Here is a 12,232-nt window from a genome sequence, read left to right as displayed (position 1 = left end):
TGTCTACGGTATTACCCTTCTAGATCCTTCATCATTTCTATTTGTAGTTGGAGACATTCCGCATCCGCACATTGCAAACGCCCACCGAATGGCATACTCGCGGGAATCGCTGAACAGTGCCAAGAAAGTGCAACCGATGACCCGCACCGTATCGCGATCAGTATCCGTGTTGGCCCCATGGAAACCAAAGCACATTCGAGACGGCTACGAAATCAACTACCATAACGATCAGCAGCAGGTTGTGAAACCGATCTCAACATTACCGCGACCGACCAGAAACCGCTCGTCAAGCCAGTCTACGTTGAGCCGAACCAAGCAGAAGACTCGGCGAAGCCATGCCGGATCTAAGGATGATCTGGACTCGGACAAAAGTTCTTCGTTTGATAATTCGCGCAACTCATATCGGACGCCCGATGGCGGCGGAGGTGCAGGCCACCAGACTCATTCGTTACCAAGGAGATCGCGGGAAACTGGATCGGGTTCCGGCAATACGAAAACCAACACTCTCCAGAAGCATCGAAGGGCCTAACCTCGTAGTTTTGCTGCTTGATGTTGACTAAAGTAATATTTAATAATTTTGCTAAACAGAAGATCAAGTGATGTTTGATTTTTGGTCCTGGAGATTAGAAAGTAGTCACATTTTATATTTAACAAAAGTGGATGAATATGTCGCAAAAATTAACGTTGTTCTTCAAAAAAAAAGTAATATGCGAACGAGATAATTATACTAAAAAGGATTGAATTTTGAATAAAGATTGCAAATTATTTCAACGATCTTACTTGGAATGCGACCAATACTGAACCAAATGTATGATGACCAGCAATACGCGCTCCCTCTCCAGAACACTTTTATTTTTTTTTACTCAGGTGCATTCTAAGTATTTTGTTTTGAGTGATGTATACAAAATCAAGTCTTTAGTTACAATTTGCTATAAAAGAAAATCTAATTTGCTGATTCAAATAATCGGAATTGTTCCGCTTCGAATGATAACAACTTTGATAGTTAACCTTTGTTTGAAAATTCTTCTTTGAGAATCTTCAATACTATTTCAATCAATGAAATACACTAAAGTGAGAAGTTGTTCCCGATCTCATGGAACTCAACTATTCCCCAAGTTAGGTCCATGACACTCCTCCAAGAGGCCACGATTGTGCTACTATGCCGCCATCTACACTTCCCGACTTCACCCAGATCGTCTTGCTGCTGGTGCGCCTATTCCACAAATCAGTAGCCAAATTAGGCCAGTATGAAAAACCCTTCGTTGGTGTTTTTTACATTCTGATTTTGTGTCGCGAATGCTCGTGTTTTTAATTTGTGTTTGGTTGATATTACTTTTAGTGGCTGTTTGGTGTTCTCCCGGCTGGTTGTGGCATGAGTATTACAGCAGCGTACTCATTCAACGGAGTACCAAATTAGCAACAGCCGGGTCATAGAGTGATTTTCAGAAATTATTGTGGCCTTGGACGAAAGGATTCCATCTAAAGTAGTGTCCTCCGGATATACAGTAATTTGGTGAGATTGTTTCGATTTGTTTGTAGTCTAGATTCATTATTAAAAACTAAATACGCGCCGGATTGATAAATCCGGAAGTTTGTTTATGGATCCATTATCCAATTGATAATGGTAGTATGAACAGGCGGGGCTTATTGTAAGCAGAAGTGACCTCGGACTGGTCATGAAATACCAGGCAGTCTGAAATGGGTCACTCGAGCTGCAGTAGAGCTAGCACCTTCTAACTGCCGGACTAAATTTGATTGTAATACAGTCAGCTTTTTTCCATAACATCACTGCCAGCCATTGGGGGTTAGAATGGAGACACACACAGAGTATGAAAAAGCCTTCGTTGGTGGTCGGACAAAACGCGTCGAGTGGTCAATATTCCAAATGCTCTGGAGGCAGCCCCTTGGCATCCAAATACGTTGCAAACATGTAGAATGCTATGGAGCAATGGGAGATTTTTTTCGTCACCGCAAAAGTAACCCACTTCACGACCGAACTAAGGCCATTCATCTTGATGTGGAAGACCGTAGCTTTGGGGCAAGTGTGCCATAGGGGCAAGTGAGCCACTCGGCATTTATTCAATAAAATATGTATTGAACGACCCAGTCGGTACACAGCTAGATTCGATCGTATTACCAGACATAGTGTACGGAATTTTGTATAGAATTGTCAAATCTCCACTTTTTTATGATCAATTTTATAATGAGCATCAAAATTGCGTGCAATTTTATAATATTCCAGCCAATTCAAATAAGTTGTCAGATTACATACAAACAAAATATCGAGAAAGTGTATATTGCAGTGTGGAATTGAATGAAAGAGTATTTGTTTCTAGCGATGACTCAGTCAAAAAAAAAAATTTAATTTATGAAACTTGTTAATGTTGGGGCAAGTGTGCCACCACTAGTAGGGGCAAGAGTGCCACCTACTATGTTCGTTATTTTTCTCGAGAGTGAAGCTGTCAAAAACATAAACGCAGTTGTTGTGTTCACAGTAAAGCAGGATGGTGCGTAAATACCAGGGAATTTCGTCCCGAAAAAGTTGGCCAGCGGCCAGAATGGAAGCGGCAGTGCGGTCCGTGACCGCAAAAGGTAGTTCGGTGAAACGAGCTGCTGAAGAACACAAAGCTCCAAGGAAGACTCTTGCCAAGTACCTGAAGCTCAACGAGAACACTCCCGGCGCCAGCTTGGAGATGAGTTTGGGTTGTTACGAGCATGTTTTCAACGCGCGGCAGGAGGAATTGGTTAACCACATTTTGGATCTTGAAAAACGATGCTACGGAATTGGTCCTCGTGATGTGCGCAGCCTTGCGTTTGAGCTAGCGGAGCGCAGCAACATAAACCATCCGTTCAACCGAGACACCGAACCGGTTGAACACTGGCCGGTTGGGATTAGTTTTATGGCTTCCGAACCAGGTACCAGGAACTTTCTCTTAGGATTGCAGAACCCACGTCAGCTGCTCGCCTTCAAGGATTCAATCGAGCTGCTGTTAAAAAAATTTTCGGTCTCCTTCAGAAAATTCAATGTGGACGAAACATCAATTTGCACGGTAAGAATAAAAACACGGTTGATTATATATTTTTACTTAATTTATGCTTCTATGAACCACAAACCAAGAAATCACGGGTTCTGGCGCTGCGAGGAAAAAAGAAAGTTGGCGGAATAACATCAGCGGAACACAGAATCATGGCAATGGCCTGCTTGACCATGTCAGCGAACGGAATGTTCGTCCCACCGATACTACTTTTTGCAAGAGCTCGAATGATGGAAGGCTTGAAGAAGGGCGCCCCATCGGAAACATTATTCCATTGCAACAAAAGTGGATGTATGACGGGTTTTGACTTCGTCAAATATTTCGATCACTTTCTAAAACATACTCGACCAACTGAATCGAGCCCGATATTGTTGCTGCTTGATGGTGACAGCTCACATACCAAAAACATTGTGTTTTTGGAAAAGGCAAGTCGGAACCACGTGACTGTTATCAGCTTCCCGCCGCACTGGCACTGTAGTCACCGGATGCAACCCGTTGGACGTAACCTTTATGGCGCCATTAAAGACACATCTCTCCAGGGCAATCGACGAATACCCTAAGGAAAATCCAGACAAGGTCGTTGCCGTAAATGAGCTGAGTGAACTTTTTGGAAAGACTTACATTAAAACATGCAACGCAACAATCGCAATTAACGGATTTGCCAAGACGGGATTGGTTTCCCGGAACAGGCAAGTGTTCAGTGACGATCTTTTTGCACCGGCTGATGTTACCGACATCGACCTTTCATGCAGCAATACGATTAACGTCAATGGCACATCAACTGGAGATGGCGTCGAAGCTTGCGGATCGCCTGACAAAGAAAACGACGAAAACCTGATGGAACTCAGCAGTTATGAGCCTGTGGATTCGGTTGCTGCAGTTGATGATAAAGAAAACTGTCCGCCTGGAACCTCGAGGGCTTCATACGAAGGATTTACAGTTTCTCCAGAGGCCAAACATCCGCTACCCAAGACACGAACCCGGAAGGTGACCCGAAAGAGGAAATAAAAGGCAACAGTGCTCACATCAAGCCCGTACCGTACGGTTTTGAAGGAGTCCCAGACATCGAAGGATATAGAAACTATCAAGAAAGCTAACAAGAGACGTCAGAAACCCAATACAAAGCAATCTACGGTAAACGTGTAGTTGATGACGACTCACTTGAAGATTTCTTATGTGATCTGTGCGGCAAATGTTTCCTTCTATCTGAGCATGGTAAGGGGTGGAACAAGTGTGGTGCATGCCATGCTTGGTTTCACGAATGTTACAAAGATGAATGTCCAACGTGTACCCACTAATCGGCAATGATCCGAAGGTGACTTGACTTTTCTTTAAAACTAGTATGAACTTTGTAGTCATGAAATGATTGTTTTGTTATCGTTGAAGTTGCTTTTGTTTTGTTTTGCTTTTTTGAATAAAAAGACGAAATCAAGAAAACCATTAATTATATTTCAATCCCATGACACGCTATTCACTAAATAATGATTCTCCATTTGAAAGGTGGACAATTTGTCCAAGCAGAAACCAGAACCGTAAACTTCCAGGGTTCACAGATTCAACCGCTGAACGTTGAAAAATGAAGGAAATTGTCAATCCTCCCCGCCATGTCACACTTTTTGTATGAGAGCTCAAACTGTAGTACACCCGATTCTGGGGGATGCGTTCCGTGTAAAAAAAGTTTTTAGTTAAAAATTTGAAATCCGTGTAAAAACAGAATCGGGTGTATTGACCATCACGTTTCCTCGCTCCTTATGCGTGACATAATTTATGGACGATCCCAAACGACCATTTTTTACGTTGCTCAATATTTGAATGACACTTTTGTAATGTAACGAAAATAGTTGTATCAAAATTATTTATTGAAAATTTGGTACGTACAATAAATCGTTTGTTTCAAAGTCACACCCAATAACGGTTAACTTAAAAATGTATGAAAATGCTTCCTTTTGGATACCTCTAGCATGTACCAGTGCCATACCTGCTGAAATATTAATTTTTCCTTTCAATTCTTTGATATTATCTAGGTGGCCGTCTTGCCCCATATGGGTGGCACTCTTGCCCCGTAGCCCAAAAAAACTCGTTATTTATAACCATTTTGAAAACGCTTCAGAAATAGCTTTTTTGCATTTACTTTTTGTGGGACTCGATCATTAGTGAAAATATAAGTGTAAATTGGTATTGAAACCATATCCAAGTTTTAACAAAGAGTTTTTCAAAAGTTACTGAACAAAGTGCTTAAGGTGGCACACTTGCCCCAAATTCCGCTAAAAGAAAAGTACAAATGCAAAAATGGTAACTTTGCTTAGAAACCTCGCGGTTAATAACTGTGGAAGTGCTAAATGAACATTAGGCAGAGAGGCGGCAATGTCTCAGTGGGGGATGTAATGCCAATAAGAAGAAAAAGAAGAAGAAGTAAGAACTACAATAAGGGGCGTAATCAGTCAAGCGATAAATCAATTAAAAAAATGTCAGGCAATTACGATTTTTTTATTGCATTTTATCGTCTTTAAAATGCAATGCAATCGTCAAATTTATTGAAAAGGTCTCTAGAAATTATTTTAAATGGTTTTCCATAAACATCTAATTCTAAAATTATTTCTGGTATTCTGTCAGGTACCATTGGAAATTCCATTCCCTCGGAAATTTCTCAAGTAATTCTTCCGGAATTTCCAGCAAAAATCCAAAAGGCATTTCCGATATTAAATATGTACAAGAATATTTTTGGACATTCCTCCAAGTATTTTTTCGGAATGTCTAGGGTTTTTTTTTCAAAAAAATCTCTGGAAATTACTTCGGAGATAAATCCAGCAAATCCTTTGGAGATTTCCAATTGAAAATTCAAATGGAATTTCCTTTAGGAACTTGTGTGGCACAAAATGGCCGGAACGAGATTCTGTGACAGCAACTCTTCGTTGATGCGTATGCACGTCACGGAGATCTGACTAGAAGAGGCAGAGTAATGGCTTGCTTATATTCTCATAAAAACACGTAAAAAAATCTTCTAGTATATGATGCAATGCTTGTTTATCTCCTCGGTTATTTGAATGAGATGAAAGTGAGCATCTATTCTATTCTCTCTCTCATCATCTATTCTATTCATCTCATGTACACTACCGCTGCCAAGTGGCTACATGAAGTCTAAACTTGTTTTAATCAAAATCAATGCTCGTAGGACTTTGACATTTTCTAGATCGTAAACCATTTTCCGTTGTTCTACCATAAGCACCTTGTAGTTTCACAAACTCCAAAACATTTTTTCGCCACCTATCAGACACGCCTTATGATTTTCTAAACAACAAACCATTTTCCGACGGTCCTCGAGACTCGTCTTGTGATTTTGCAAACCACAAACCATTTTCCGACGGTCCTCGAGACTCGTCTTGTGATTTTGCAAACCACAAACCATTTTCCCATGGTCTTTGAAATGCGCCTTGTTATTTTGTAAGCCACAAACCATTTTCCGACGGCCGTCGAGACGCGTCTTGTGATTTTGCAAACCACAAACCATTTTCCGACGGTCCTCGAGACTCGTCTTGTGATTTTGCAAACCACAAACCATTTTCCGACGGTCTTCGACACGCGCCTCGTGATTTTGCAAACCACAAACCATTTTCCGAAGGTCCTCGAGACCTGTCTTGTGATTTTGCAAACCACAAACCATCTTCAACGGCCTTACAAACGTGCCATGTGCTTTTCATTCTAAAATATATCATTGTTCACAATTTAACCACATGAATTCAACTCACCTTATGAAATCAACGACAGGATCCGAAAAATAGACTGGCAGGATTGCCAAATGTGTGGCCCTAAATGACCGGAACGGGATTCTTTGACTAAATATCTTTTGTATGCACGCCGCGGAGACCTGACTAGAAGAGGCAGAGTCATGGCTTGCTGCTTGCCGATTGACACGCTGAGGTGTTTTACTCAAATCCAACAAAATTCATTCTCAATTCCTTTGAAAATTTCTTCAGAAATACCCAAGTAACCATTAAGCCGTTAAACTCGACTTTATTTCGGCTCTATAGTCGCAATAAAACCCTGTCAACAGAGCTAAGACGATCTCCACCAGTGCGTAAATAAAGCCAAAATAGCAACCTCTATCATGACGCGAACTCGCACCGGTCGTTGGTAAACGGGTTTGGGAAATGTAAACGCAACCTTCGGTGAATAGCGAGTTGGCAAATTTGGCGACCCGCTCCAAACCGTTGCCAAACCATCACACGGACATATAAAGTAACCCATAAATAAAAAATCTGCCGTCCGCTGAAAAATTGTTCGGGTACTCATCATCAAAACCATTGTGATGGAGGTCAGTTTAGTTAGGATTTGAACTGATTAGCGGCGCTAGTGCATATGAAATAACCTGATAGGTTAGATATCTCGAAATCTGGAATTTTTAGAATATTGGCGTCTTCTACAAAGTTGTTCGGGTGGTCAAAACCATCATGACGGAAACAAGTTTAATTTAAAATACAACCGCTTGGCGGCGCTAGTGAATTGGAAATAACCTAAAAGGCTAGATATTTCGATAGTTGAAATCTTAAGAATATTGCCGTCTTCTACAAAATTGTTCGGATGATTAAAACCATCATGACGAAAGCAAGTTTAGTTAATAATACAACCGCTTGGCGGCGCTAGTGTATTGGAAATAACTTGATAGTTCAGGTATCTCAAAATATGTAATTTTTAGAATATTGCCGCCTTCTACAAAGTTGTTCGGGTGGTCAAAACCATTATGATCAACGCAGGTTTAGATTAAGATATAACCGCTTGGTGGCGCTAGTGTATAAGAAATAACCTGCTAGGTTAGATATTTCGAAAATTGAAATTTTTAGAATATTGCCGTATTCCACAAAGTTGTTCGGGTGGTGAAAACCGTCATGATGCAAGCAAGTTTAGTTTTAAACACAATCGCTTAGCGGCGCTAGTGTATAAGAAATAAACTGATAGGTTAAATTTCTCAAAATCTGGAATTTTCAGAATATTGCCGTATTCTACAAAGTAACTTGCCATAAGACGAGTTCGTACAACTCCATTTAATTCCACCACTTGGTTGTACCTTTGACAGATACTACAGTAAAACCATCTTCTGTGTCTCGGTCTTGACTCGATTCGACTCAACTCGAGCACCAACGAGTATTGCGGTTTCAAACTAAACTTTCTAAACTAAACTAAACTTTCTGGTTTTGACTACCCTTTTAAATCTTACATAATAACCAACCTAACAGATAATTCGGACAACTCTTCTAGATGGCCACTTTCTAACTCTAACGGATTTAGAAATATTTAACATAACAGGTTATTTCTCATACACTAGCGCCGCTATGCGTATGAATTCCAAACTAAACTAGTCTCCATCATAAATGTTATGGCTACCCGAACAACTTTGTAGAAGACAAAATCTTTCTAAGTCTTATAGATCTCGAGATATCCACCTCACTAAATTATTGCATATAAGCTAGCGCCACCTAGCAGATGTGTGTCTAACTAATCTGATAATCACAAAATGCATTACGCAAATATTTATATTACAAAAGTTGGAGCGCGTTCTGAAAGATTTGAAAATAAATAATATTTTTTTCCTGATTTTATTTATTTCCGTGTTTGCCTCAATAGCAACCGGATATTCACCACCGGTGCGAAGCATGATTGCACTTCAACAACCTTGATAGAAACAACCGGTGCGAGAACAAGTGCATAAATAAAATATGATCGCATTTCGTTCCTATACTAGACACTCATTTGGATACACATCGGTGGGGATCGTCTAATAAGACTTAAAATATTCTTTAGTGCTGCTCAAAAGCCGCTTTTGGCGAATTATTTGGCTGATATAGTGCTTGCCCCTACCTATTTTTCCACGCCTATGCCAAAATGTCAAAATTTTTAGACGAGTTGGAACGGAACGAAAAAAAAAAAATGAAATAGAAAATACTTGATTACATTCTAATGCGATCTTTCTCTTTTACTCCAATTTTTCAATTTTTCAATTTTTTTGCTAATTTAATTTAACTCCGGGCTTGAACGCTTGGAGCTGTGTATGATGCTTGTTGTTTAGGTTGATCGCTTACTTTACCATCTGATCCAACACGGATCTGCATGGATATAAAGTTTAGAAGGGATAAAAAAGCAGAAGGATTTCATCTGCCTCTGCATCAAGGGCGAGAAAGCATTGAAAATGACGGAGGAAAATAATACATTCAGTAATTAATTATAGACGGATTTGTTTGTATTTAAGAAACCCACAGCTCATGAAACATTTCCTGCCATTTTCCATGCAATATGATGCAGACTTGGCTGCAGATTATTATTTATCATTGTAACAATATTGAAAGGCATACACAACTGATCTTCAGAAAAAATGTTTCTAATGCGAGTAAAAGAGACAGGTTATAAAATTCTACACGCTCATTTTTTTCTACTCAATAGTGAGTAGTTTTGTATTGCCGTCTCTTTTTTTTCCACAGAAATTTTACTCACTTTTGAAAAAAAGTGGAACCACTCAAAATTTGAGTAGTTCCACTTTTTTCAAAAAGTGAGTAAAATTTCTGTGGGAAAAAAAGAGACGGCGATACAAAACTACTCACCGGTGAGTAAAATCAAAATGAGCGTGTAGGTGTGATTGTTATTGATTCTACCAAAACGTCATAGATAGTAGCTCTAAATTGGCAATAATAATTCCCTTATTCGGCTTGAATCCACAGGGCTTATATCAAAGCGTTATATACTGATATACGGCTTCTTTTGATGCTCGAAGCTTATACGGCTGAAAACTTGAAAATCGTATATACAGCTTATAGGCACTGAAATGTTGTTATATGGTTTATATAAGTCTTATTAAAGTGCTTAATGGTTACCTGGGTAGCTTAGAAACTTCCTTCAGGAAATCCTTCGTAAATTCTTATAGTAAAACCACATGAAATTTCTTCTGAAATTCCTGCAGGAACTATTCCGGAAATATTGCTGAGAGAATGTTTCCAATAATTTATTAAAGAATGAAATAGGAAATAGTAAAGGAATTTCCAGAAGAGTTTCTAGTGGAAATTTCAAAAGAATGTCCAGTTGAAATTTGACAAAGAACAAAGAACCCTTAAAGGAAGGTCAGAATGATCCTAAAAGTATTTCTGAATGAATTTCAGAAGTGACTCCCGAAAAAAAATCTTAAAATAATGTTCGAAGGAATTCCTAATTAAATTTCCGGACAAATTAAAAAAATAAAGAGTCCTGATAAAGTTCTGAAGAAATTTTGTAAGAACTCCAATAATAATAATAGGAATACTAGATGAATGTGTTTAAGAAATTCCTGAAATGAATTCTGAAGCAATTTCTAAAAAAGTTCGAAGGGATTCCTAAACCAATTTCCACAGCTTTAGGAATAGCCATTTCCAAAAGAAATCATAAAGAATTTTCCTGAAGCAATTTCCGTAGGTATTTCCAAAGGAATTTTCTAAGAAATCTAGGAAGGAATTTCTGAAGAAATTCTCGAGACGCAAGTATTCCTAAAGGATATTTTAAGGTTTTTTCAAATAGATTTTTGAAGGAATATTTTGATGTGTGTATTTTCAAAACATTTTTGGATCTATCTCCAAGGTAATTTCCTAAGAACTTGCCGAAAGAATCCCTGGAGGAAATTCCGAATAAATTCTTGGAGGAAATTCAAGAATTTCGGAAATTCCAGCGGAATTACGGGAGCCGATGGTATGGAATTTCCGATGGAATATCTGGAAGAATTTCTGAAAGTATTGCTAAAAGAATTTTTGAAGGGATTTTAGGAGGGGTAATATAATTCTTAGACATATTTTTAAAGGAATTTTCGAAAGAATTCCTTCGGGAATTTTTAAACGTAATTCTAAATTTATTTGCGAAGTATTTTTGAACTATTTCCTTCAGGAGGGAGAAGAAATTCACAATGAAATTCCTGAAGGAATTTTCGAAGGTATACCTGAAATAATTTCTGGGTGACTAACCGAATAATTCTTGGGGGAGGATTTTCCGAACGAACTTTTGAATGAATTTATGAAATATCACCTTTATGATCACTGAAGAAATTTTCGAAGCAACTCCTGAAGTAGATTCCCAAGGAATATTCGAGAATTTTCGAAGAAGTATGATGATGGATCGACTGAAATCCCAATATTTTTGTTTTTCTTGGAAAGTCTTAATTACAGATTCAAAACAGGGTTTTGTTTTACTGCTATCTGAATTTTCGAAGAACTTATCGGAAAAGTTCCTAGCAAAACTCCCGAAAGAATTCTTTCAGATATTACAGATGAAGCCCTTAAAGAAATCTAAAATTTTATATGAAAATTCTATTAGGAATTTGTTAGGAAATTCTTCCAATAATTCTTAGGAAATTGCATCAATAATTCCTTCTGAAATTCGTTTAGAAAGTCTTGTCCCAAACCTATTCAGGTTGTTCTTCAGTAAATCCTCCAAAAATTATTTCGGGAATTCCTCCAGAAATAATTTATGCAATTCTCTCTGTAGTTCATTTGGATATTCCACCAGGGATTCTCTCGTAAAACCCCCCAAGAGTCCTTTGTAATTTTCTCCAGAAATTCCAATGTAAGATTCCTTTCAAAATTCATGCAGGATTTATTCCGGACATTTTGTTGAAAAACTTCATCCGAAAAATTATGGAAGAATTAAATAGGATTTCAAAGGATTTCCTGAAGAAGCTTCGTAAGAAATTTCTGAAGAAGTCTCGAAGAAATTCACATAATAATTTCTAAATTAAATTTACGAAGGATTATTAAAAGAAAATATGAATGATATTTTGAAGAGATTCACTAAAGAATGCGCCAAGGAAATTACAAATTCTTCCAGTACTTCCTACAAGGCATTCCTTCCGAAACACTAGAAAGAATTCTTGGAATTCCTTCGAAATTCCTTTTCGGAATATCTTCACAATTTGATCCATGAATTTTTGGGAAAATTAATTAACAATTCCTCCTGGAATATAATTAGAAATTCTTTAAGGTTTTGGAATATTCCTTTAGAAATTCCATTCTTTCAGACATTCTTTTAAGAATCATTCAGAAATTGCTTCAAGAGTTTCATCTGGAAATTCCATTGCATTTCCGTTAGAAATTCTTCCTAAAAGTCCTTTAGGAATTTCTATTTCATTCTTGAACAAATTTCAGAAAAAAATCTTCCAACAAAGTTTTCGGAATAAACCCTGCAGCAATTTTGTA

The 12,232-nt window shown here is 38.2% G+C and overlaps 1 protein-coding gene across 2 annotated transcripts in view; it reads left to right on the top strand.

The window, feature by feature from the left end:
* LOC134204744 (uncharacterized) overlaps positions 1-765 on the top strand; it is a 140,305-nt gene extending 139,540 nt beyond the window's left edge. For both annotated transcript variants that reach the window (XM_062679562.1, XM_062679561.1), the window contains exon 12: positions 48-765. In XM_062679562.1, the coding sequence (XP_062535546.1) occupies positions 48-529 (482 nt within the window). In that variant the 3' untranslated portion in view covers positions 530-765. The remainder of the gene's footprint in view (positions 1-47) is intronic.
* The last annotated feature ends 11,467 nt before the right edge of the window (positions 766-12,232 follow it).

The sequence above is a fragment of the Armigeres subalbatus genome, unplaced genomic scaffold (genome assembly GCF_024139115.2).
Source record: "Armigeres subalbatus isolate Guangzhou_Male unplaced genomic scaffold, GZ_Asu_2 Contig857, whole genome shotgun sequence".
Lineage (NCBI taxonomy): Eukaryota > Metazoa > Arthropoda > Insecta > Diptera > Culicidae > Armigeres > Armigeres subalbatus.
This window is presented reverse-complemented; position numbering and strand designations above follow the sequence as displayed.